Consider the following 24,433-nt stretch of genomic DNA (forward strand, 5'->3'; position numbering starts at 1 on the left):
AAAGGCACCGCGAGTACACTCTCAGTTTGCATGCTCACACGAAGATTTTGTCCCAGGATAAACAAATACATAACCAGTGACGGAGAACAACTAACTATACTATAACTATACTTGAGTATCTCCAGTTAATTCTGCTTTATTCTTCTACTTTGCAATATTTCACAGAGAAATACTGACTCTTTCAGTTATGATTAAGATTTATGTTTGACATAAAAGACATGATGAGTCTTAAAATATGATATATTGTTATAGATTAAATTACAAAACACTATATAAAGTGGCTAAAATTAGCAGTACTTTGAGTAATAACAGCATTGACATCCTGTTTACACATGAATACAAAATTATCATTTCAGTTGTATATGATAATATAACACTGACAGAAAATATAACACTTCTGTTCTTTTTTCTAAAGTAGAATTTTAAAGACTGTAAGACTTTTATTTGTAATGGAATATTTTTTACTTCCATCACTGGCTACACCTGACCTTATGATCCTGTACACATTAAAACATACCAGTGGGTTGTGGATTTATAAGTTTAATGCCAAAGGTCCTGCTCTCTGAAGCTCTTGTGTTTTCATTTTCCTTAGTTTATTCAACACTTTGCTGAAAAAGTAAACACAATTTATCCTGCAGCCAAAAGCTGAATGTGTTGCCATTATACAGCAGGCAGCATTAATGGCTTGGCAGAGATTCTCAGAGGAGGAAATTTCAAGTGAGGGGAAATGTCTGGTAGGGCTGATATATCTGCACAAGAGGCACATTAACACCTCTCATGGTTTTAATGTTCTTTGACTGTGCATATTACAATACCCACATAATTAACCATCATTAAAGTCCCCTACAGGATGTATTAGTTGGATATTATCTTGTCTAATAAATTTCTTTTATGACTTTCACATACAGCCTCTTTCTCACACTGCCACAAAATATGTGCATTCAGTTTACTCTCTGATTTATACAAGACGGCAATAAATGCCAAATAGACCTGGACCTACTGTACCATGCTAATTCTCTCTGTGTTACACAAATGAGGTAAAGTGTATTTTCATATAGAGAAGTGACACGACACCGCTTTAAAACATAAAAAAAAACACTATTTTATTTAAAATGTTAGCATAGTGCCAATCAAAATAAATGACATTCATTAAACTACTGAGTGCAGTGATAAGAAAATTGAGAACAAGTAAGTAAAATACAAGGGACATGTAGATGGGAAAATATGCTCACTCTGGCTTTTATGCTACTTTTGCCCAATAATCATTTTCCCATGTTCTTCTGAAAATGTCACTTCTCTGTGACTATTACGCACCACTCCTCCTTCTCCATCTCCTCCATCAGCTTGTCCTCCTCTGTCGGCTCCTCCAGGCATGGGCCTCTTGCGTCTCTTATTGAGCAGAGGGTTGTTGGATGTGTCCAGGTCTTTGATCTTCACCTGGTCGTAGTCCACACGCATGGTGGCCAGGGCACTGGTCATTTCCTCCTGTTGGAAGACAGGAGATATTTTGTGTTGTAAATCTGATGTTTTACTGCCACCTTGTGGTCACACTCTAAAACTAAACAAACAAGAATCTGACCTTCACATCCTCCCACAGCTCCTTGTCCTCTGTCAAAACACGAGAAGTGTGGAGGGGTGTTGGAGGGACCACCATTGACTGCTGCAGTATACAAAACAGGAGCATCCATGAATACACAAGTGGACAATAACAGACCTAAAGTCACAAGGCTTATAAAATATTAACTTACACTAATCCAGGGATGGTTCATGAATTGTCCAATGGTCATCCTTTCACTGGGGTCTGTCTTCAGTAACTGAACGATGAGCTGTTTGGCTGCAGAGGACATGAAATAAAACAGCCTCGAGATTTAACCCAATCAGTCTTTAGAGTAATGTGCATTTGAAATAATACAGTTTAAGTGAAATTGTTTTCATGCTGAGAACAGGTGACAAAAGTGTCAAAACTGTTTCCATTTCCAAAGCTGCAAAAGATCGAGCTCTCAGAAATATTCCAACAATCACCAGAATCACATACACAATCACATACCAATCACAAAACAGGATACTGTAACAAAAATCTCATCACTCAAGACAGCAAAGAGACAAACAGCGTAAGTTGATACAAGCAAATAATTTAGTGGTTATAAACAAAAGTGAAAAGAAAATTAAGCAGGATGTTTACTGCTCCTGTCATTTACTTGAAGTCACTGCTCTACACTTACACTAAAATGTACACAGGTCAGACACTTTGGATAAACTACTTGTGACAAATCCAACCTTCACATGACATTAACGTCATTATAGGTCATGACCTCTGAGTGCGACTTGAACATGAGATTTGTGTTACTGTAAATAAAGACTAAGTACAGGTTGTTTTCCAGTTTTAAGTACATGACTAGGATTGGTATGGTTGGATGTGAGGGTTAATTTTCATTAAGTTGTCACATCTTTTTTTTTTTTGTTAAATACTGTATACATTATACGTGCAAAGTCTGACCTTCCTCGGAAACGTCAACCCACTCAGGGTTGGGGAACTCATATTGGCCCAGCCTGATCCTCTGCTTCATGCCTGGAGAGATGGCCTGACCTGTGTTTGAGTAGAACGGAGGAAACCCACACAGACTACAAAACAGAACAGAAGACGGAGTTAATTTGGTGTCTTCTTCTGCAAATGTGCAGAGCTGAACATGAATATATAGTGTACCAGAGTAGCTACAAACATTTTACTAAGTTGAAACAATTAATAGACGCACATGATACTCACAGAATGTACATGATTACGCCCAAAGACCACATGTCACATGATTTGTCATATTTCTCTGGCCCAAGCACTTCTGGGGCTGAATGCACAAACAGATACAGAAAAAAACAACACAGTGATATGGAGAATGAAACACGCTCGCACAAAAGCAGGTCAATGTGGTGACACACATGGACAAGATGAGAGTGAATGACAATAACTACATTCGAAAACTATGTCTGTATTTACACACATTTGCTCTATTGACACAAAATGCTGTGCACCCTCCTCTTTCACTAAAACTCCTACTACCACATGACAGCAGACACTCACCGACATAATATGGAGTGTAACAGGGAGTTTGGAGGGAGTTGTGCAGTGTTGTCTCCTTGGCAAAGCCAAAGTCGGTCAGTTTCAGTGTGGCGTTACTCTCCTTGGTGGTGTACAGAAGGTTTTCAGGCTGTTGTGTGGGTGAGAATGAGAAGAACCAAAACAATTGGAGATTCAAAACAATATATTTAGCTAGAAATGTGTTCTTACATTCCCTGTGAAGAATTAATTAGACAGCAGCAGTACCTTCACATCCCTGTGAGCAATGTCCATGTGGTGGAGGTACTCGATGGCCATGCCGATGTCATGCATGATCTCTGATGCCTCTGGTGGACAGAGATGGCATAGATGCACCAGTACAGGATACAAAATACAGACTCATAGATCTTAAACTGCAAAATGTGAACTCCAGCTCACCTCTCTCTGTGAAGGCCTGGTCCCCTCTGGCTTGAATGCGACTGAATAGCTCTCCTCCCTCCATGCTGAGACAAAATTAACAAAGAGATCAGAACTAGGGCAGCGAAGGGGACTCTTGCCAAATGACCACAGTTCTCTACTGCAATCGTGGTTTTATAACAAAGCAAGTCATTGTGCCCCACAATTTACCGTTCAGATGAATCTAGTCTTCTGAGCCATGGCACTCAGATGACTCAAGCAGAAAAAATGGAGCCGAAAACAGGATTTACATCATGCTATTATGTTAATTTTATGCCGTAAAGTTAATAAAAATACATCAAATGCAAATTAGATGATGATGTTACCAGGTGACACTTGATTTGATGGTCTCAGAGTTTGTTTTTGTTCAAGAAAAATGATACAAATGAGCTTTATTTCAAAGCGCAGCTTGTGCTGTGGCTGTGAATCAGAAAATTTTCCATACTCCAATAAACACCTCCAGTAAGGAGAACATATTTTTGTCTAAATTAGAAAATAAAAGGCATTGTGTTTCCTGTGTGTGTATTTTTCTAGCGAGCTGTGGTTTTCCCAAAGCCCAAAATCAAATGCAAGTGCAAATTCACACCCTCAGTGGTCATTCAAAATCTTTTTGAGATGCATTCGTATGCCAGTAGTGACTTTAAATCGATCTCAGCCAGATCCAGATAAAATCCAGATATTTTTAGATACAAGAAGTATCATCAATGCCATAGTATCGTTCTTCCATTATTCACATATGAGGCGTCTTCAAAATGTGAGACCTCATTCAGTTTTTTCTGCGGTTCAGTTTACAGAGCTACTTCTTCAGATTCACAAATTAAAACAAAGCTGATTATAGAAAAAACATTTGTGCAGTCTATGCCTTACAGGCTTGAAATAAGCAGACAATAAGTAACATAGTACTGGTAATGCTCACCACTCCATTATAATGAGGAGGCACTTCTTCCCCTGGTACATATTCTCATACAGACTGAGTATCGGGACGATGTGGGGACCTCCAGACACTCGCCAGTGCAGCTCAACCTCCCGTCTCGCTTTAGGAGTATCATACAGAATCTGCTCCAAAGGCAGTCCAAAGAGAGCATAACAAAAACACATGTAAATAAAATGGCTCTGATTTAAATGTCTGAATGCACCGGTTTCCACCTGCGTTTTTTTTTTTTGTTAAATTTTGTTTGACATCTTTGCCAAGAAATCAATACACACAGACACACACACACACACACAGATGTAACCACAGGGCCCAGTGTGAAGTCACTCACTGTGTACAGTTCTGTTAATGGCCACTATTAAGGCCATTAATGCACAGCTGTTTGCTAGTAAGTCATTTCCACTGAGAACATTTAGAGTCAATACTTTAAGACAGCATTTAGCAACATGCCTAATCTTTACGAACACAGTGCTGCAGCAGTTTTATCACAGACATGGGAGGGTATATCCTATTTTCCTAGACATGCAGACCCCAGCCCAAATTCTTCTGGATGTTAAAATGCATTTTGAGCACCGGAGGTGGAAGAAGGCTCAGACCTGATTGTTTATATGGATGTGACTTTCTGCCAAAGCCTCTGTGCATAAATCACAGCATTGCCACTCACAGAACAAAAGGTCATGTACACAGAGAGAGCTAGTTTTTCACAATTTATCGTACTTTTTCGGTTGTGGCTTACCACCAAGGATACTCCAAAGGAAATGTGGAGGCACTCGTAGGGCTGCTCTTCCTGTTTGTATTTTCTTAAGGCTTTGCTGCAGTCAGCTGTTTATTGACTTACAAGTTCTGAATTTCTCACAACACGTTTACCAAGGTGCCTTTCAAAATCTCTGTAAATATCTAATAGGCGGAATATTTCATGTTGAATAAATGAGTGACAAATGTAAATTTTTGCTTCTGCTAAATGTGGCACAGATGTTTATGTAAAGTATTAACAGAGCAGATCATTGTCCACATAACAATGATCACCGTAGAGTGGAAACTGTGTCAAAACATCCCAGACAGCACATCACTGTCTGTCAGACATGCTGTCTGGGTGGCTCAGGAAGTGAAACTCCTCCATAAATGGCTGAATTGGTATTTCGTGTGCATAAAATGATATAATCAGTCATAAAAACTGAAAACCACCAGTGGACAGAAAACCTTAACATATAAAGAGAAATCTTATTTCTAGACACCATTAAACAGTGGGGACCACATAGACTGAGGGAAAATGAATAATTGATGGCTTCTCTCCTTCTTTCCAGTCACAGCAGCCTTCACAGGACTGGTTAGATCACACAGGATAAAGAAGCAGACAAACACACACCTTGAGGGCACATTTCTCTCCGGTCTTCTTGCAGTAACATTCCAGCACTTTGCCATTGATTCCCAGGCCGAGAACCTGAGTGGTGATTTTATAGTCATCTGTCACTGCATTTCTTCTAAAATCCAGTTTAGAGTAGGCAGGTGGCTGGGGGTCAGAGAGCCCGCTGCCCAAGCTGCTCCCCAGGCTGTTGGAGTCACTGTGGTGCGCTGTCCCGTGCTGCGCAGTAATTGGATTTCCCGACTGCTCCTCCCGGTTATGATGCATTTTCGTTTTCTGTTTAAAAAAAAAAAAGACAGTGGTGCAGAGCAAATGTCACCAGTTTCTGCCAGAGAAAATATCTAGTGTCATCTTAGTCTATCCGCATATGTCCACAGGACTTTAGTACTTCCCGACAGAACATCTCCACACACTATGATCACTGTACAAGAAAAATGAGGAAACCTATCTATCTATAAAACCTCCTTGGTGCTCAGAAAAGGGCGGAGGTCTGAAATCGCATCGTCATATTGGCATAGACAACTTCAAGAGAGTCCAGCTAAACACTGGAGTAAAGTGTAGGGAAAATAAAACACAATAAATGACTGAGAGGAAAACAAAATGCTAAAGAAAAAAAATCTGGTACCCCAGTCTGGTCCTCATCACGGTTATCTGCCTCCTTCTGCAGGGTCCACCAACCTCTCCAACCCTCTTACGTCAGTGTGGAGCGGCTCAAATTCATCCTCCATTCAGTTTTCTTAAAGGAACAACCACGCGTAAAGACGCACGGCAGGGCTTCAGCAGAATAAAGCATAAAATCTAAAGTTAAGACCAGGGACTACTGTTGTAAGGATGCAGTCCACGTCGAGGAGCTTGAAGGAGTAATATAGAACTTGGAAAGGCAAGAGTTTATCAGGGGACAGTATGGTAAATGTGAGATGAAGTGTTGTGGCAACAGCCAGCAAGTATAATAAATTTTAATTTTTAATGAATTTTGTGGAGTTGTCTCACTAATTGGCAGAGGTGTGGACTCGAGTCACATGACTTGGACTCGAGTCAGACTCGAGTCATGAATTTGATGACTTTAGACTCGACTTGACAAAATGTAAAGAGACTTGCAACTCGACTTGGACTTTAACATCAATGACTTGTGACTTCACTTGGACTTGAGCCTTTTGACTCGACAAGACTTGCTACTTTCCTCAAAAACCCAAAGATTAAAAAGGATGTTATTTAAGGAACGCTCTGTATCTTTCTTTGTATGTGTGCGTCTGTGTGTGTGCTGTCGGCACAACATCCAATCAAATTAGATCAACGTTGTTTTGATCCGACAGCATCCATCCAATCAAATTGCAGGACAACCAATGAAGACGGACTGTCAAACAGCGCGCTAGCTGGAAAAAATGATACCAAAGATAGTTTCGTTCGGGTATAAAAACTACGAGGTGGTCAATAAAAAACGAATTGCAGTATGCAAAACATGTGGCTCGAAGATTACAGATGGAGACGCAACAACTTCGAACTTCGTTCGACATCTAAAGTTGCACAAAGAAAGGTAAGTTCTGAATGAAAGCTTACATTTATTGGCTAAGTAGCTTTTTCTTTGCTGTGTAGCTAAATCATTGCAAACACGGTAATTTGTTGCGTCTACTGCGAGTTCACTCCCTTATTCATACCTTTGTTAAGTATTTTTTTAACAGGGCTATGGTTGAGGTACTTATACATAACATTAGTCAAGGTATCACACAGTAGACGGCGGTTAGCAGCAACGCATATTTTAGCCACCTACAAAGAGGCAAACCTAATAAAATCAAGGTCACTTTAAATGTGCGCTATATTAAGAATATGTGTACCGTTTTAGCTTGCTGTCAGACGGATTTTTCCGACAGGAAAACAAAGTTATACTGCTCGTTGTTCTTACTCTCCAGCAGTCCATTGACGAAAAAACAAGTTAGCTTGCACACGTGAGTTGCTGGTCTACGTGCTGCAACGTAACACACTAAGATACAAAATATATTATCACACAATGTTAAGATTGATATTAATAATATGAGTAATTAAGAGTAGTTTCAATACAGTTCATGTGTGGCTATAAGGGATGTTCTGACATCTGTTTAATATGCTTACCTCTTACATAATATATTATTGCTGTGTGGTTAAAAGGACTCGAAAGGACTTGAAACTCAAAGTGTAGGACTTTGGACTTGACTTGAGACTTGTCAATCTTGACTTTGGACTTGACTCGGGACTTGCCTGTCTTGACTTGGGACTTGACTCGGGACTTGAGGGCCAAGACTTGAGACTTACTTGGGACTTGCAAAACAATGACTTGGTCCCACCTCTGCTAATTGGTCTCTGGCTGCTCGGAAAGCTGGTTTGATGTTTACCAGACAACAAACATCAAAGTGGCAAATATGTGCATTTACGAATAAAACCCAACCTGCTGCTTTGGTGCAGCTAGTTGTGACCAAATCATTGCTTTGGCACCAGAAGACCATTCAGTTTCACATGTATAAACCCTGAACTTGACAATATTATGGACTTATTATTTTTTAAGACTATCTACACAGAAATGACTCATATACTGTGGGAGTGGTCATTTATACAATGTTGCAGTTTAATTTTCAGCACAAACAATAAAGAATATAGTCTGGTATATTAAATTAGTCAACCTAACACAATATTGTATCCTACTTTGAATTCTGTGTTTCCAAGCAAACAACTTGTGTAGAATTATTGCCATTGATTTATTAACTACTGCAGTACTGTTTTGCAGTGAACTGAACTGTCTTTGTGGGTGATTTTTAGTAGTCTGCAGTACATAACATCAACAGCTGGGTAACGCCTGAAGCAGACACATCTGATGAAGCGGTTACAGCTGCAGATTTCCTTTGTTGTGTGGCTGCAGCTAAGCTGTTGACCCTTGCCAAAAGTGCTGGCTAGCCCTGCAGGGCACGGTCCAGCACATGTTCATCCTGTACAGGGTAAGGCATGGTGACACGCAACTGCCTGTTCTCCTCCATGGTGCGCTGGATGGTCTCATAGGCGTTAGAGTTTCCTGACCAGCAACGACGAGCCACCTGCAGCACACAGAAACACACAGATTAGAGCAAGTCAGCAGTCATCTGCAATCTGAGCAGACTGTAAATAATGAGTGAGGCTGGAATCCAAGATAATGTTCTCTCGACGCTCTCACCCCATTGGAGACATCCCAGTTGAGCATCAGTTTGGCACGCTTTGCTGCCTCCTCTGAGCCGTCCAGCACCAAACCAAATCCTCCATTAATTACCTCGCCCCTATAGGTGACACGTTTCAATAAATAGCTTTAGTGAATCATAAATAACATTCACACACATTACTGAATACCCAGCAAGTCTTACCAGCCAACACCACCACCGTTGTGCAGGGCTACCCATGTGGCGCCCCTGAATGCATCACCAACAAAGTTCTGGACCGCCATGTCTGTATAGGAGAGAGATTGTGAGCTTTCTAGAAATGAAGAGAGACAGAAGAGCTGGATAAAAAAAGAAACGGGGGCTGTCACAAAGACTCCACTTTCAAGGCAGTAGATAGCCAACTTTTCAGTTCAGTTCACCTTGCATGTTTGACCACAAAACAAAGCATAAAACTGACAACACATGATGAACAGGAATTCTGGTTTTCAATCACTACATTTGTATGATATGAAAATGTAGTTGCAGAAAGGTCATCTATCACACTCCACAAAAAGTCCTCTTTTATTTTTGTTCAGGTTAGGTTATAGTGGTCTTGTTCAAATTTGATCAATCTATAACAGACAAACTGCCAGAGTAAACCGATAAGAAAGATTTAACATGGAAAGTTCTTACAGCCCCAGTGAACTGCACCTACCAGCACAGAAGGCAGATCCATCATACACATTTGAGGTCTCTCTAAAGGGGCTGTCTGTGCCACTAACGTCGTGATGGTCTCTGCTAATGACCACAGGAGCCTGAGCAAGAGAAACAACAAAACACAAGGTTGAAACTCCACTGAAAACTTGATATCAAGCAGAGGGCAGTAAACATGAAATAATCTTCTCAAGCAGACACTTTGGCCACTTACTGAAACTCTTCCATCAGCGATAGCCTGGTTGATCGCTAAAGCAATGCAGACTCTTCCTCTCTGGTCAGAGTAGAGGATTCTGGCTTGAGATCCCACAACCTAAACAAATACACAGCGGAAACCTGCAGTTGTAGCTATCTCTTAATCTCAGTGATTGGCATTGAGAAGAAAAAATGCAGGCGTTAGTTGCCAAAACGTTAAGGACCATTTTGTGTTTCCCAGCCTCTCTGATCCAGCGGATGTTGTCATTGTACTGCTGCCTGATACGATCAGTCACAGTGGCACCAATTTCCTCCAGGACAGTAGCAGCAATGTTATCTGTTACAGCAAGATCTTGGGGATTGCCAGACGTGCACACCCAGCGAAATGGGCCAAAGCCCAGAGAGAAAATGTCTCTGTGGTAAAGACAGAAGGTAAACTGGATCACTGACAGTTCATCACAAGAAGAAAATAACGGACCTGATCACAGTTTATGTGTCTGTCTTTTTCTAATCTTTTCTATTTTTTTACAGTTATATTACATGTTCAGTGCTATACTGAATAAATAAGACAATGTCTTACCCCATAATGTGCTGTACATAAGAAGGGTAACGAAATTCTGTTGCTCCTCCGCCAACCTTTTTGACATCTGCTCCTACATAAAACAATAAACACAACTCTCATTAAACTCACTGGACTCAATGACAACGATATTTTCTCTGTGTGTTATAATTACTTACCAGCTCTCTGTGCCTCCAGGAGAAATGCGTTGCCGTAGTCCCAAAAGAACATACCAGCATCAGACAGCTTATTGATAGCCTCTATGTGTCTCCTGAGGCTGAGAAAGTACGTAAAAACACTTGTTATTTTAGTGTAATAGACAAATATATTGCAGAAAATATCAGTAAGAAAGTTGATTAATCTAACCTTTTTTGGACCATGGTTTGAAAACGGTTAGGATCAGTTGACATAAGCTGGTTAGCCTGGCGGAAGCTGAGCTGGACTGGGTAGTAGCCTCCGTTGTATGGGTTATGAAGGGAGGTCTGGTCTGAGCCCAGATCCGCCAGGAGCTCCCCGGTGGTCTCATACTCCAACACCAGCCTCTCCCTAGATAGAAAGGTAGAAAAGTGTTTGTCATAAATCGTGGTTCCTTTACTGTATTGTAGCTACAGACCTGGGTCGTGTCTGGGAAGCAGAGAGTCTTCATCTCTCACTCACCACAAATCTACTATGTTGCCATGGTAACCCAGACTGAGGGGAGTCTTGGAGCTCCTGGCATCTCTGTGAGACACAAAATAATAACAATTACTGCATGTCACAGTTGACAGGTACTCTTATGGGATATATCTAGTTGTCCTTTCTATGGGATTAGGTGCCATTCCCATGAATTTGGAGCAATACTAAGATGCCAAACATACAGACAAGAAACTGCTCTGGTAGCAGCGGTGGAATTTAACTAAGTACTGTACTTGAGTAGTGAGTTCAAAGGGAAATAAAATTGAACATGGTACTTTTTTATTTCACATTTATTTGACAGATACAACTTTTAGTTGCTTTAGAAATTAAGATTTGATATAAAAACGTACAAGCTTATAAAATACAACTGGATGCAATGGTACAATTTAAATGCCTAACAGTACATACAAACCCTCATTTCCATCAATACAGTTAAATGCAAAAGTAACAAAAAAGTAGGAACATATTTAATAATGATTTGGACACTCATAATTAATCTCAATCATCTTTTGTTGTCTGTTACCTGATGCGTTTAATGCAGTGCTCTATGCTGTTGGTGACCTCCATCAGCCATCCCTGCTCATGTCTCTTTTTCAGAGGAGCCTCATCCACCTACATGGAAAACAGATTCACACAATCACATGGACATACAGGACTTCCTCCATTCATGCTCAGTAGGCAGTATTAACAGGAAATGACCTCTGCAATTACGCCAACACAGCCGGCAATGACGGCAGCTTTAGCCTGAGCTCCACTCATGCCCCCCAGGCCAGAGGTCACAAAGACACGCCCCTTCAAGTCATCAGAGCCCAGGTACCTCCGGCCAGCATTCAGCACAGTCAGCTACAAAGAAAACCACAAGAAAACAGTCGAAAAACACATTACAGGCACTACACCCTACAATGTGTGCACTAATTGTTATGATAAGAAGCAGTGGTTCTCAACTGTTTTGACTTGTGACCCATTAATACAAAGAAATGTGACCCCTTCTTGTGACCCCTGCTATAATCACAGGCTGCATCCACAGTTCATACAAAGTACTTCAAAGGCTTGAAGAGGTGAAACTATCTAGTATTTAACAAAAAAACTGCAAACCATAGTGCCATGAACAATCCCCTGAGGTCCAATGTAGCAGTAGCTGCCTGCTGTCATTTGACCATACCTGAAAAACAAAAGTACACAGTTTACATCTTGCATGCACACAATAAGATTAATATGGCAACGTTTTCTTATACAATCATTACCTGACAACAAACAGTGGAATAAAGGGCACCTTCAAAACTTACATTGATACGCCGAGAGCAAACATCTTTTCATACTGCTCTCTGGAAGAATAATTTGGAATCACCTGAGTGACACAAAAAACAAAATTTGTGAATTTGTCATGTATCAAGATTTACAAGTTTCTTAAGTCAGATGTGTGTTGTGCAGTTACCATGCCGTTGGTGATAATGGCACGTGGTGAGGAAGGCAGGCTGGGGAACAGGCCCATGGGATGGCCGCTGTACATGACCAGAGTTTGCTCTTCTGTCATCTCACTCAGGTAATGCATCACCAGACGGAACTGCACCCAAACACACACAAATCATTTAATATCTATCTATTTAGACTCTCTACATCAAGAGAAACACAAGTAAATTCAATGCTTACCTGGGCCCAGTTGCTAAACACCTGTCCATTTCCACCGTAGGTAACAAGCTCCTGGGGAAACTGAAAGATAAAGAAAAATATAACAAATTATACAGAGGACTTGGTGATAAATCACATGGGGATTTATCACATTTAGGTTACCACGAGCTCACCTGAGCAACTGCTGGGTCCAGGTTATTCATGATCATTAACATTATGGAGGCTGCTTGACGTGTGCGGCATGGGTACTGATCTATGGGGTATGCTCTGCAGAAATAGGAGGAAACTCCCATTACTACTGCGGTGGAACAAAGTAACTACACAATAAAGTACAATACTAGATAATTAAGTGTAAATGTAATGTCAGATTTGTCAGATTATACTTGGATTGCAGGGTATAATCTAGAGCATTTTAAAACAAAATTGAAAACAAGGGTACGTGAAATTCAAATGTAATACCAGGTTGGTGTAAGTAGCATGCAAAGGGGATTGTCTGTAGAGCCTGACCCATAATCCAGCAGACTAATGTGTCTGACTAATACTGGCTTATGATGAGACACAGAGTATGTCTGCATATGCATATATATTACTGTCATTCTATTTATTGTTCCTTTTTTTATCATCTTATTTTCACTTTATAATATTTACTTGTTATCAACCAAGTTTAAAGGATTATTTCTAAAAATACCTATTGTTAAGTATTAGTTAAAAAAAAAAGAAAAAAAGGAAAAATTTGCCAACATGTCATCAGATTTATTTAAAACACTCAAATATTAATACCAGTACTGGCTTCAAAAACCCAGTATGAGTCGGGCTCTCGTTGCCTCACCTCATGCGTAACGTAGGGCAGAAGCGGTACATATAGATGTGCCCGTACTGCCGCAGCTCTTGAGCAAATTCGGGTGCAAGTGTCGCATGGTGAGAGGGAGGGAAGTAACGCAGGGCATTTCTCAACGCCAGCTAGAGGGAAGAGGCATTTACAGTAGGTTAGTGAGCACAGCACAAATCAGTGTTTCAATAAATGCAGACAGACCTTTTAAGAGGTAGAACACTCCCTGCATCTCTCTTAATTATTGACTGAAGTCTTTGCTCTGACTTTTGGCAGTCAGTTAAGGACCTTAGAGAATGATCAATTTTTGGGGGGTAGCCCACCATAGCAAACTGTTGTGACGCAATAAGGCAGAGTACACAGTTTGGCATAATGTCAATTCTGCCTCCATATGTAACACATTTACAATAGAGCAATTGTTTGACTTGATAATGAGCTGCAACCCTGCTTAGATTGCAGATGACTTCAAGATACACAGAAAAACATTCTGACTTCTTCTTAGCAGAAAGCACAAACACTAACATCAATGACACCTCTGTTGCATTTAGGTGTGGAAGTATGGCGTACACAATTAGTTACACAGTGTTGTGTGCTTAAATTCAAATGCTACACTCGAGCTGTTGCCTACTCAGAAAGTCATCACATCATAAAGTGTATTGGATCATTGTTTTAGAAATTATTGTGATAAGGTGATAAAAAAGTTGGATGCCCAGAAATCGTTAGTGTGTTCACTCACCCGCTCCTCCTCTGCTGTGAGGTTTGGGGTCCGGATAGGTGCATGTGGCACACTGGGATCTCTCCCCCGGTTGGGTGGCAAAGGGTCCAGAGGTAAACCGCTGCAAATCTCCTTTAAATTAGACATCTTCTTTTCTTTCACACACAGAGACCTGAAGACGGAGATCAGGCTGGAAACTGAAGGCAGCTCTCACCCTCACTGCAAATGCTTCTCAAAAGAAAGGAAGACTGAGGACTTGTAAAGATTTGAGGGCGATTACTCTTCGCCTTCCTGTCCCATTGGCCTTTTGGCCATCTTTGCCCTTCGCGATCCACCAATGGTACGACAGGGACAGAAAAGGGTGTTTGGTAATTATTGATCCCTCAGAGAGTTTGAAGTGGCACATGCTTCAGTGGACAAACACCACTACAGACCTCTGACCCCTGATGCTTAGACATGTAACTCAGTCAAACAAAAATGCATGACAGAACCTTTGGACAGGTCAACAGTTATTTTGTAGAATCATTTTATTTCTCTTTTCAGTTTTACTGGCACTTCCATCACCTGCAGATGTGTCCATCTATAACTAAGTTTCATGCAAAAATTCTGGCAAACAATAGATTTGGAGATGTTACTGGACTCTCCATGCAGTCTGTATTTTGCTTGAATTAACTGAAACCATTTAAAGTTGAAAGGAAATAACAAAATTCAAGCAATGGTACTCTCTGTTAGGTGATCATGGGTGTTTAATGACGGTCACTGCACAGATCAGGTCTAGAGGATAAAAGAGGTTTACAACCTCACAAGAACCACAGAGGTATCACACAATTTATTATAAAACTTTCAACAGTATTTCACTTCAAGTCACTTCAGTCAGTCCTATGCTACACACAAACGGTAGAGTTCAGCTGAGGTAAAAGTTTTAAGTCTGGTTATAAATTAAGAGAAGAAGCACAGTCAGGACAGAGCACACTAGTGGAGACACACTATTCAAGATTCAACACTAAAAAGCTATAACATGTTCTTCAGTACATTCTTTCCTCCTCTGTGAATATAGCAACTTTTTCAGCGACATTACTGACAAACTTTGTAGAATACATACTGCGCATGTAAAATGTTATACATTTTACATCATAAGAAAATAGCCTAGATATGAGAGAAAATGGATAAATATACGTTGTTACTGTAATCTTACAGTTTTAGACCTTTTCATAATAAATAACAGCATGGGGCAGTAGAACTGTTTATCTTAACACAACTGAAGTTAAAAATATATACTATTCACTTCAATGTGTGTGCTCAGCTTGGTCCTCTAAGCTCTTGATTGAATTAAAGATTTTTTAAAATCTTGTTTTCCCTGCAACCAAAGGCAAAACTGTACAAGTTGAATTTTAACTCTCAAGACAGTCAATTTTTCATTGACCCTAATACATTTGTTTCACACAATTATAAGCCCATCTTAGTCTTAAAAAGAAAGTCTGAAGTCCAAATGGAATAAAACTTAATGTTTATGTCTATTATAACATAAATCACATGTCCTGTGTTTCCTCTGAGAAAAGAATTAGAAACCAAAAAGGAGAAGTTATACTTTACATTTTTTAGTTTTGTGATGGTGCCCCCTGTCTTCACATAAATCCATCTGAATAAAGGAATCACAGAAGTTCCTTTTAAACCATATCTGCATAAAACAGAAGCCAGATTGTGAACAACCAAACGAGTGACCAAACAAACATGCACCAGGTGAGTGCACTTCTGATGCCAGTCTGCAGGCTGGATAACTAAAAAGCTGGTCAGGTGCATGCATTCTAAACAGCATGTAAATGTGCCTGCAAATATCATTTCAATTTAGCTGCTGGTGTGGCCATTGCTCTTCTGTACCACTGCTAACAACACACTGTCTGCTTGTAAATTACTGTGCAAGTTGTTGTTTTTTTTTTTTTTTAACTTCCTCTCTTTTTCCTCTGCTGGTAATTCAGCCTTCCAGCTGCTGTCAATCAAACACAGACATGTCCCTGCAGTCGCTGAGAGTAAAAACAAGCATTAACAATGTTTTACCCAGAAAAACTTTGTTCCTTTCTTTTAACAATAAAAAAAAACAACCTATTAACAGTAAATTTAAAAACATGTCGGCATTAAGTTTTGTCTGAAAAATAGGGATGACTAAATGTGATTTCATTTGGACTTTAAACACATGTTCCTCACGTTAACACTAACACTCATTATTAGCTTTCGACTGAGCTCTCTGTGTTTGGTAGTGTGATATCAGAGTCTTCCTCCATGGAGGATGTTGAGTTTGCACCTGATGTTTCTGCAGATGCAGAGTCTTGTGAGGTCTGGTCTGTTTCAGACGACTGTTCTTGTGGCACTCGCTCATCTTCTTGTGGGTAGAGCTCTGGGTAACGCTGCATACACTCCTGCATGGCCCTGAACTGCTCCAGACAGTCAGAGCCTTTCACCTCCTCTTTACTATAGTGGAAACAGGAGAATGCGTCCTTAAACTCAGTCCCACAGGGACCACTGGCCATCCCACCCAGGCAGGGGCAGTTCCAGTTGATGTCCCCATTGGGAAGAATCAGACCTAGGATATGAGAAGACGTTTAAGTGGAATTCTAAACTTGGGTTTTTCAAACTCTACCAGAGTTACAATTTTGCCTGAGGACGTGTGTTTTTTTTTTTGGGGGGGGGGATAGTTTTACACCTTCTTACCTCGCTCCCCATATGGGTCATTGGGATCTTCCTCTACAAGCTCAGCACTGCTGGGTGTTTCATGATCCTCTTTGGTAACAAAGATAATTCGGTCTTTACCTGTTGTGTAAAATGGAAAAAGGACAATGTAAACAAATCGCCAGCACAGACCCTGTGTTATTAAAATGCCCCTACTGAAATAACAAAAACCTCCAATTACACTTGAGTGGAGTACCTTCCGACACTGGACCAGATATCCACCCAAGTCTGCCCATGTCTGACTTACAGTGATAACGAAGACGACCATTCAATAACAGCACTCACACAACAGCAACAAGTGACTTTGACTGTGAAAAACATCTTCAGGCGAGTTACTGGAAACATTTTATCATGACTCTCTGCAATGTTGCTGCATCCTGTTGCTCCTCAAGGTTAAATGCTGTGATAGTTACAGTAACCAAACACGTTTTAAGCCATCGCATTTTGACAGTCCTAAATTTCGCCTTAGCGAGAGGCTTCCCGATACTTAATTAGATTTTTGAAATTAATTTTTCATTCAAACTTAATTACAACTCTAGAGTTAGCCGGCTAGCACCGTAGAGTTACCTTCCTCTCTGACCGAGCTCATTTCTTCACGCTGAGACAGGTTACACTCTTCTTTTTGATTTACTGCACCAGCTGGTTAAACACCGAGGAAAACGGCTCTTTCTGACACACAACACAACATAACGCCCGAAAATATCAGAGGTTTTACTCCAGAAGCATCAACTCCACTGTTTCACAACTATCCTTGCTGAAGCATGGGGAGACTACTTCGTTTCTTCTTCTTCCTTCTTCTTCTTCTTCTTCTTGTTTTCTGTTTCCGGTAGCGCAGATGCTCCGGGGCGCATTACTGCCCCCTATAACTAAAAAAAAAGTATACAGTGTTTTCCACCGGGCGATTGTAGACTTTATTTTATTTTTATGTCCTCGCGCCGGCGAGGGATGGCTTTCAAACTTCGCACAAATCTCAACTGTGACTCAAGAATGAAATTAGTAGATCTTGGAGGTCAGAGGTCAAAAGTCGCGGTCGCTGTGATCGTACATTTAATTTTATGCAGGCGAATGTGATATTCAATTCAATTCAATTCAATTCAATTCAGTTGTACTTAGCCTATATATTATTCCACAATCAAAATTGTCTCAAAGCGCTTTACAGAGACCCAGAGCCTGACCCCAGAGCAACTCCCTTTTAACAGGAAGAAACCTTGAGCAGAACCTGGCTCAGATGGGGGACCCTCCTGCCGATGGCCGGGCTGGGTGAAAGGAGCAAAAGGAGGAAGATAGGACAGCTGGGAATGGAGGAGAGGAGAAGGACATGCAGCATATAAAACATGATACAAACAGGGTTGGCAGTGGGCAATATTAGAGGGCCAACGTTTAGATTACAGTTAGTGCATACTGTATGTTCAGCAGATTACAGTTATGATGACTAACGTTCCCAAACATTGCCATTATCACTACAAAACACCCATAACCTCTACCTCTACATCTGCTACAAATGAGCACCCAACCACATGGAGGCATACCACCACTATACGGTGCTTCTAGTTTATTACTGCCTGTCTTGTTGCTCTATGATGTACATTTGTCTATTTTTGGGGGAACTGCCCTTCAAGATACATCTTGATGTTGACTCCCACCTCTGATTTTGTTATTAATCTGATTATTTGTTCAATCTGCTTTGTTGTACAGTATATTGTGTTCTACTTTAAATGACAAATTTTCATCATAAATATTATGACAATAAAGAAGCTTTTAGCATTTGACTTAAATGAATTTCTGAATTTTCAGTCCTTCCTTCACCTACACTGACAGTGAATCCACCGCTGAACACAGAGACAGACTCAGTCACATTGAACTGTCATTCTTCATTGTCTGTTTCTGTGTTTCACTGTTATTTTGACATAGTGAAAGGACAAACTCTTAATGTCCTTCCTTGTTTGATGACACTGATGGGACACTAACCAAGAACACAACATTAACCCTCCTGTCGTGTTCGGGTCAAATCTGACCGATTTACAACTTAAAACACTCATAAATATTGTGTTTTACATCTGATTGCCTCAAGGCCTTATGATATCCTCCACATTATGCACTTGAACATATAAAAGTGATGATCACCTCTTTCATTGAATTTTTAGTGTTTTAATCAACCTTGTTACACCTGTGGTGTTCCCGGTCAAAAGTGACCGCCATAGGAAATGAATGGGTATCCAGACTATATTCATCCATCAGACAGAAAACATCCCCATACACACTACCCCAACTCACTCACTCACTCACTCACTCACTCACTCACTCACACACTCACACACACACACATTTCAGACTGAACAATGTCTTTTGCGGGTACACATCTCTTTCCCGCGCTTATGTGCCGATCCTCCCACGTGAACCAACCTCCTGATGAAACAATGGATCATATCTTCACACAGATTAGACAGGTGTCTGTTATGTGAACCGATCTCTTTCCCACGCTTTTGTGCCTATCCCCCACGTGAACCACACCTTCCGGACTAATCAATGTATCTTCTTCACACAGACCCCATATATATAGCTTGATGTTTACCTTGAACTTCTTTTACTCTGAGCACAATGAGTAGGCGACTGACCAAGCAGTTCTCTGTCGAAGAGGTTCTGGTCCAGGTTTTTGGACATGATGAAGAGGGCACTGAAATTGAACCAGAGATAGAGGAGGATGCCTCGGAAGTGGAAGACAACACAGATTTTGATCCAGACTGACCAGTCAACAGATGGAAAGGTAGAGACACCTGAAGAACAGGCACCTGAGGAGACATTCCAGTCCAAGAGTGGACACTTGCTCTGGTCTTCATCCCCCCCAGGACCGAGGAAGTAGAACAAGAGTGGAAAACATCATAAAGATGATGCCGGGGCCAACACGGTATAGAATAGAAGAATAGAATAGAATGTCTTTTATTGTCATTGGACATCTTTTACATGTACAACGAGATGGATGACATCTCGTGTGGATGACATCAAGTCCAGCTTCCAACTCTTTTTCCCATTGAGGGAATTATACTGGAGTTGACAAACCTGGAGGGGAAGCATGTGTTTGGGGACACCTGGAGAGAAATCCTTGATGTGTCTGCTTTCAACGCGTATGTGGTGTGGACAGCCATCGACTCAACCTGGAATCAGGGGAAGAGTTTCAAGACGAGACTTTTCCTAACAGAGCTGGGGAAAGCTTTGGTGACTCCTCTTATTCAACGGCGCCAGCACATTGTGATGCCTATGTTTGCAAGGCCCACTCTGACCTGAGTGTCACATGCCACTCATGTGCATGAATTCACACACACACACACACACACACACACACACACACACACACACACACACACACACACACACACACACACACAACTTCATGTTGAGTTTGGTCTTTGGTTTTCCATTTATTTTACATTACATGTTCATTTTGTAATATATTTTCAGTGCCTATTTGTATTTTCACTGCAGTTATTTTATGTCTAATTCTATAAATTCATGTTAAGCACTACTTTGAGACACCATTCACAGCTAAAGAATGTTGAACAAAAATTTGGTGGTGAAAAATGGTTTTTGTGCTAATTTAAGAGCAGTTAAAACAGACCGGTCAATTTTGACCGGGAACACTAAAGTAAGGGGCGGGAGGTGAACACGACAGGAGGGTTAAAAGAAAAAATTGACTTCACTCTTCTGGACTTCTTTGGAGAAGACAGTTTGTCTCTCTTTGAGAAACTTGTTAAAAATTCAAAATAAGCATTCTTTAGTTTGAAGTTAATTTGATTTATTTATTGTCTTTATTTACATATATACATATAGAGTTTGGGACAGTGAAGATGAAGATGGTGATGTTATCCATCTCTGGCTCTACTGCCTCATCTTCTTCATGATTTTCAGCAGTGGAGGTTTGTCTTTCTCTGGGATAACCTTATTCCACAGCATCATGAAGTCCCTCTGGCAGACAAGTCCCTGGAGCATCTTCTGTCCATGGTGCCTGTACAGAAATACATTTTGCATTTAGCAATTTGGTGCATAAGCACAGCGCCCATAAGGTTAAAAGACTCTAAGACTGAACATACAAAGAGCATTTTTCTCTGCAACCACCAACTATAAGATCATGCCAAACTTGGTAACCCACCTGACATCTGGTGCAGCATCCACTGACATCTTGCAGACAGCAATAATAAAACGCTCTGTGAAGATCTTCCCTGCTGTCAAGATCTGTTCCTCTCCAATGATTTCCGCCAGCTGGTGGAGATGCTTCGCTGTGCTCCCCCTCACGGCACCACAACGGTGGCTAAGGAAGAACAGCGACAGGGAAATGTCAGACAAACTATGTCCTGCAACTATGTTTTACTATTTATTTAAATTCTCTCTTCTTACCTCAACCCAGTTTTGAGCAGAGCACTTGCAGCTCTACCAGGGCTGCAGCCCTCTACCAGTGTGTCCAGGGCAAGGTTAACCTTCTGGTGAATGAAGGTGCTGGTTGTTTCTGCCAGCTTCAGCAGCAGGGCGCGACCTGTTCTCTCTGCCTCAGGGTCCATGGCCTTCCCAAGGTGAACATGCAGCACTGCTATGGTGTCCATTGCAGCACAGGCCACAACAGAGCGCAAGTTTTTCACCTATATAAAGTAAATAACATCAGTTAGTACTTCTGTGTACACAGTATGCAGTATACATAAACAAATAGGCAAATGAAACTGCATGCAATGAGAAGAAAAACACAAAGAAAAAGAGGAAAATGTCTGCAGTACCTCCTCGGTCAGGATCAGGCAGACTTCATGCAGTTTGGTCTGCAGCAGATCTGGGTGGTGTCTTGCCAGGGCTTGAACAGATTTAAACCCATTCATTTTCTTCTCCCTATGTTTAGATGACAAAAACAATTGAACTGTGTTAACCATTGATTAAGGAACAACAGACTGCTGTTTCCCTGCTGGCTATACTAATTAAACATTAGATGTCTCTTCTATCCTATAGTGTAGGTGACATACCAGTCGTCTGATTGGAGTTGCCTGAAGCAGAGGGACAAGCTGTTGGCAGAGTTTGCCAAAGGCCGGATGTCATCCTTAACCCCTTCAATGTTAGCCTCTGGAAGGCGTAGGTTTGTCCCACGTCTGGTTCCCCTTCTGTTGGTCGGGGCAGCAACTGATGGAGGTGTCGGAACAAAAGTCGTCCTTCTGGGAGGCGCTGGAGGTGGAGATGATGGAAGTCCAACCAGCTGGAGTTTTTCCACCTTTTCCACAATCCCGTTCACCTTGCTTTTAGCTGACTGGAGATCATGTTCACCAGCTACCTCTTTGCCTGTTCAGATAAACAACGACATACTCATCGTTACTCAGATTTCTACCTATTCACTGTCATCACATCTTGAACTATTTCCATATCTCAAAGGTGTCTTGGTAAAGTTCCCAAAAAAGGAAGTTATCATCATTAAACAGTATGAATTTACCTGCTCTGATGATTTTCACTGGCAGTCTGGAAGGAGATTTTTTACTTGGTGCTTTTTGGGGTGGGGTAGGGGTGAAGGGTGACAAGACGGGGCTTTGCAACAATAAGATGGCTCTTAGCTCATTTGGAGTATGTGTGTCTGTAGAGCGGATGGTGTCCATAGACCTATCTGAGCTGTCTAGGCTGTCTAGGCTTGGGCTTTTGTCTCTGGCTTTCACCTTAGACAGTTTACTGGCAAGTATTGCCATTTGACTGCCGAGACGCAGCTTCTTTTCAAAAAAGGGGTCCTCTTTGTCCATCATGAGGTTGGTCCCAGGCATCTGGCAGCAGTTCTTCTCCTCCAAATTTAAAGGAGGTACATGTGAAATGGGTCTGATCCCCCTTCTTTGCAAAGAGGTTTCAGGGCCCTGTCTAGGAGAAGCTGGGGGATGAGGTGAAAAGAGGCTACCCTGCTGGGTGGAGAACCCTAGTCTCTCCAGAATAGCATTGTTGTGGGCTTGCTGTGAAGCGTACCGCTTATTTACACGTTGAATTAGTGCAGCCCTCTCAGCCCTTGCAGCCTCCTCTATGTCCAATATCCTGGACTGGTTGTTGAAGCCACTCTCCTTACAGTGGCTTTGAAATGGCTATTTAAAAAAAAAACATATTTTTTATTTTTCCCTCAGTTGAGTCAGTTGAGAATAATTAGATGGTGAAATCAGTTAATTATAATACATTAGGTTACAGTTTACACTTCTCTACTACACCATGTTATTGTGTCATACTGTACTGTATTACTTTGTCACTTTGGATTGTGATGTAAGGATTGCACTACAGGATAAAACTTGATCAAATCTATCTTTGGCACATGTACAACATCAATGCACACAAAGCACAATAGGAAAAAATATATTGTACTGTATAAACCTTTCTAAATTAGTATTATTTCTTATTTTATCTGAATACAGAAACCTTGTTTTAGACATGAAAGTCTGAAAAATCTGCTCATCTTTGGCATTCTTAAGCTTTAAACATTGTGTAGTATGTATGTCTTGTCAATTTGTGGTGTCATGTAAGCTAAGTATATTTATACACACCACCAAAACAAAAAAACAAAACAACAACAACAACAACAAAAAAAACGTTCAAGTGTGAACAGGAGATTGATAAGAGTTGGTTACTTACATCAGTGCTATCATTGTAGCTCTTCTTACTATTCCAGCGTTGCAGGGTGTTAAATGTTCTGCGTGTAGACATTACGTTCAGTAAGTTTGAACTAAACCGAAGAAACAAAACTCTGAGTCGTCGCTCTGAGCAGGATCAGTGTTCGTCTGACTGGATCTGGATCGTTTCTGCTATTTGACTTCGAAGAACATTCTTTTGTCATTATGACACGTGGAACAGAACTTTGCAACATTCTGATGATGTCGTACGCCATAGGACATCACCCGTATGCCTTAGCCTGACAAACAGTCCAAAACCCAAAGATATTCACTTTTATTGCCACACATAACGAAGAAAAGCGTCAGATCTTCACACAGAAGACGCTGGAACCAGAAAATACTTGGAATTATTACTTAAATCCATTATTCTATTATCATTTCTTGATTAATTTTCTGTTGACCCACTAATTGATTAAATGAGTAACTGTTTCAGGTCTAGTTCAATTTAGGGACAGGTGAAATAAAATAAAATAAAAAATAAAATTAATGTTGTCATAATGTTTTCAGATACTACAGATATTTACTAATCACAGTGTTTAGTCACACTTTTCACGTTTCACCAACATGAACTTGTAGTTATCAAAAAATATATGTTCTCATGTACTTCAGATCGCAATATAAGACTTAGAAATGTGTATGTAAATATACCAGATGGTAATTAATCACTGATCAGCCCGGGTAGTAGCTACACCTGATCCGAATGGTATTGGATCGAAAAATATAAATGTGTTCAAAATACTGTCTTTTTGCTATACCCAAAATTAAAGTTGAGTCTCATAGCACCAGAACAACATAGAACAAGTA

At 40.7% G+C, this 24,433-nt stretch overlaps 3 protein-coding genes across 3 annotated transcripts; all 3 read right to left on the reverse strand.

Moving 5' to 3' along the window:
* Window positions 1-1,077: 1,077 nt before the first annotated feature.
* LOC121178897 (MAP kinase-activated protein kinase 2-like) lies at window positions 1,078-6,506 on the reverse strand. Its single transcript, XM_041033381.1, has 11 exons — window positions 6,425-6,506; window positions 5,803-6,075; window positions 4,422-4,561; window positions 3,488-3,552; window positions 3,317-3,396; window positions 3,074-3,200; window positions 2,765-2,840; window positions 2,498-2,622; window positions 1,749-1,834; window positions 1,580-1,660; window positions 1,078-1,485 (listed from the first exon to the last, which is right to left on the reverse strand). The coding sequence occupies exons 2-11, from the start codon at window positions 6,064-6,066 to the stop codon at window positions 1,246-1,248; spliced, it is 1,284 nt and encodes a 427-aa protein (XP_040889315.1). The 5' UTR covers window positions 6,067-6,075; window positions 6,425-6,506; the 3' UTR covers window positions 1,078-1,245.
* A 1,865-nt stretch (window positions 6,507-8,371) lies between these two features.
* On the reverse strand, window positions 8,372-14,558 carry uroc1 (urocanate hydratase 1). Its single transcript, XM_041034792.1, has 19 exons — window positions 14,271-14,558; window positions 13,535-13,665; window positions 12,879-12,972; window positions 12,727-12,786; window positions 12,512-12,640; window positions 12,363-12,424; window positions 12,172-12,238; window positions 11,776-11,919; window positions 11,600-11,688; window positions 11,059-11,121; window positions 10,768-10,947; window positions 10,581-10,678; window positions 10,423-10,495; window positions 10,067-10,256; window positions 9,862-9,960; window positions 9,649-9,748; window positions 9,159-9,240; window positions 8,975-9,074; window positions 8,372-8,858 (listed from the first exon to the last, which is right to left on the reverse strand). Exons 1-19 carry the CDS (start codon window positions 14,394-14,396, stop codon window positions 8,718-8,720), a joined length of 2,028 nt encoding a protein of 675 aa, XP_040890726.1. The 5' UTR covers window positions 14,397-14,558; the 3' UTR covers window positions 8,372-8,717.
* Window positions 14,559-14,977: 419 nt separating this feature from the next.
* Window positions 14,978-17,786, reverse strand: chchd4b (coiled-coil-helix-coiled-coil-helix domain containing 4b). The gene is made up of 3 exons (XM_041034794.1): window positions 17,541-17,786; window positions 16,956-17,054; window positions 14,978-16,827 (listed from the first exon to the last, which is right to left on the reverse strand). Exons 1-3 carry the CDS (start codon window positions 17,560-17,562, stop codon window positions 16,472-16,474), a joined length of 477 nt encoding a protein of 158 aa, XP_040890728.1. The 5' UTR covers window positions 17,563-17,786; the 3' UTR covers window positions 14,978-16,471.
* Between the last annotated feature and the right edge of the window lie 6,647 nt (window positions 17,787-24,433).

Source organism: Toxotes jaculatrix, chromosome 3 (assembly GCF_017976425.1).
Source record: "Toxotes jaculatrix isolate fToxJac2 chromosome 3, fToxJac2.pri, whole genome shotgun sequence".
Taxonomy (NCBI): Eukaryota; Metazoa; Chordata; class Actinopteri; family Toxotidae; genus Toxotes; species Toxotes jaculatrix.

Excerpts from the sequence above, each read along its gene's own strand:
- LOC121178897 (XM_041033381.1), bottom strand. The coding sequence starts at position 6,066 with ATGCATCATAACCGGGAGGAGCAGTCGGGAAATCCAATTACTGCGCAG. Across the intron at positions 1,661-1,748 it reads TGAACCATCCCTGGATTAGT|CAGTCAATGGTGGTCCCTCC; the intron begins GTAAGTTAATAT and ends TGTATACTGCAG. Across the intron at positions 1,486-1,579 it reads AGCTGTGGGAGGATGTGAAG|GAGGAAATGACCAGTGCCCT; the intron begins GTCAGATTCTTG and ends GTCTTCCAACAG.
- uroc1 (XM_041034792.1), bottom strand. The coding sequence starts at position 14,396 with ATGTCTAATTTAAAGGAGATTTGCAGCGGTTTACCTCTGGACCCTTTG. Across the intron at positions 10,948-11,058 it reads GGCAACATAGTAGATTTGTG|GGAGAGGCTGGTGTTGGAGT; the intron begins GTGAGTGAGAGA and ends CTTTCTATCTAG. Across the intron at positions 10,679-10,767 it reads CAAACCATGGTCCAAAAAAG|CCTCAGGAGACACATAGAGG; the intron begins GTTAGATTAATC and ends GTACTTTCTCAG.
- chchd4b (XM_041034794.1), bottom strand. The coding sequence starts at position 17,562 with ATGAGCTCGGTCAGAGAGGAAG. Across the intron at positions 17,055-17,540 it reads GAGCTCGGTCAGAGAGGAAG|GTAAAGACCGAATTATCTTT; the intron begins GTAACTCTACGG and ends TTTACACAACAG. Across the intron at positions 16,828-16,955 it reads TGACCCATATGGGGAGCGAG|GTCTGATTCTTCCCAATGGG; the intron begins GTAAGAAGGTGT and ends CTCATATCCTAG.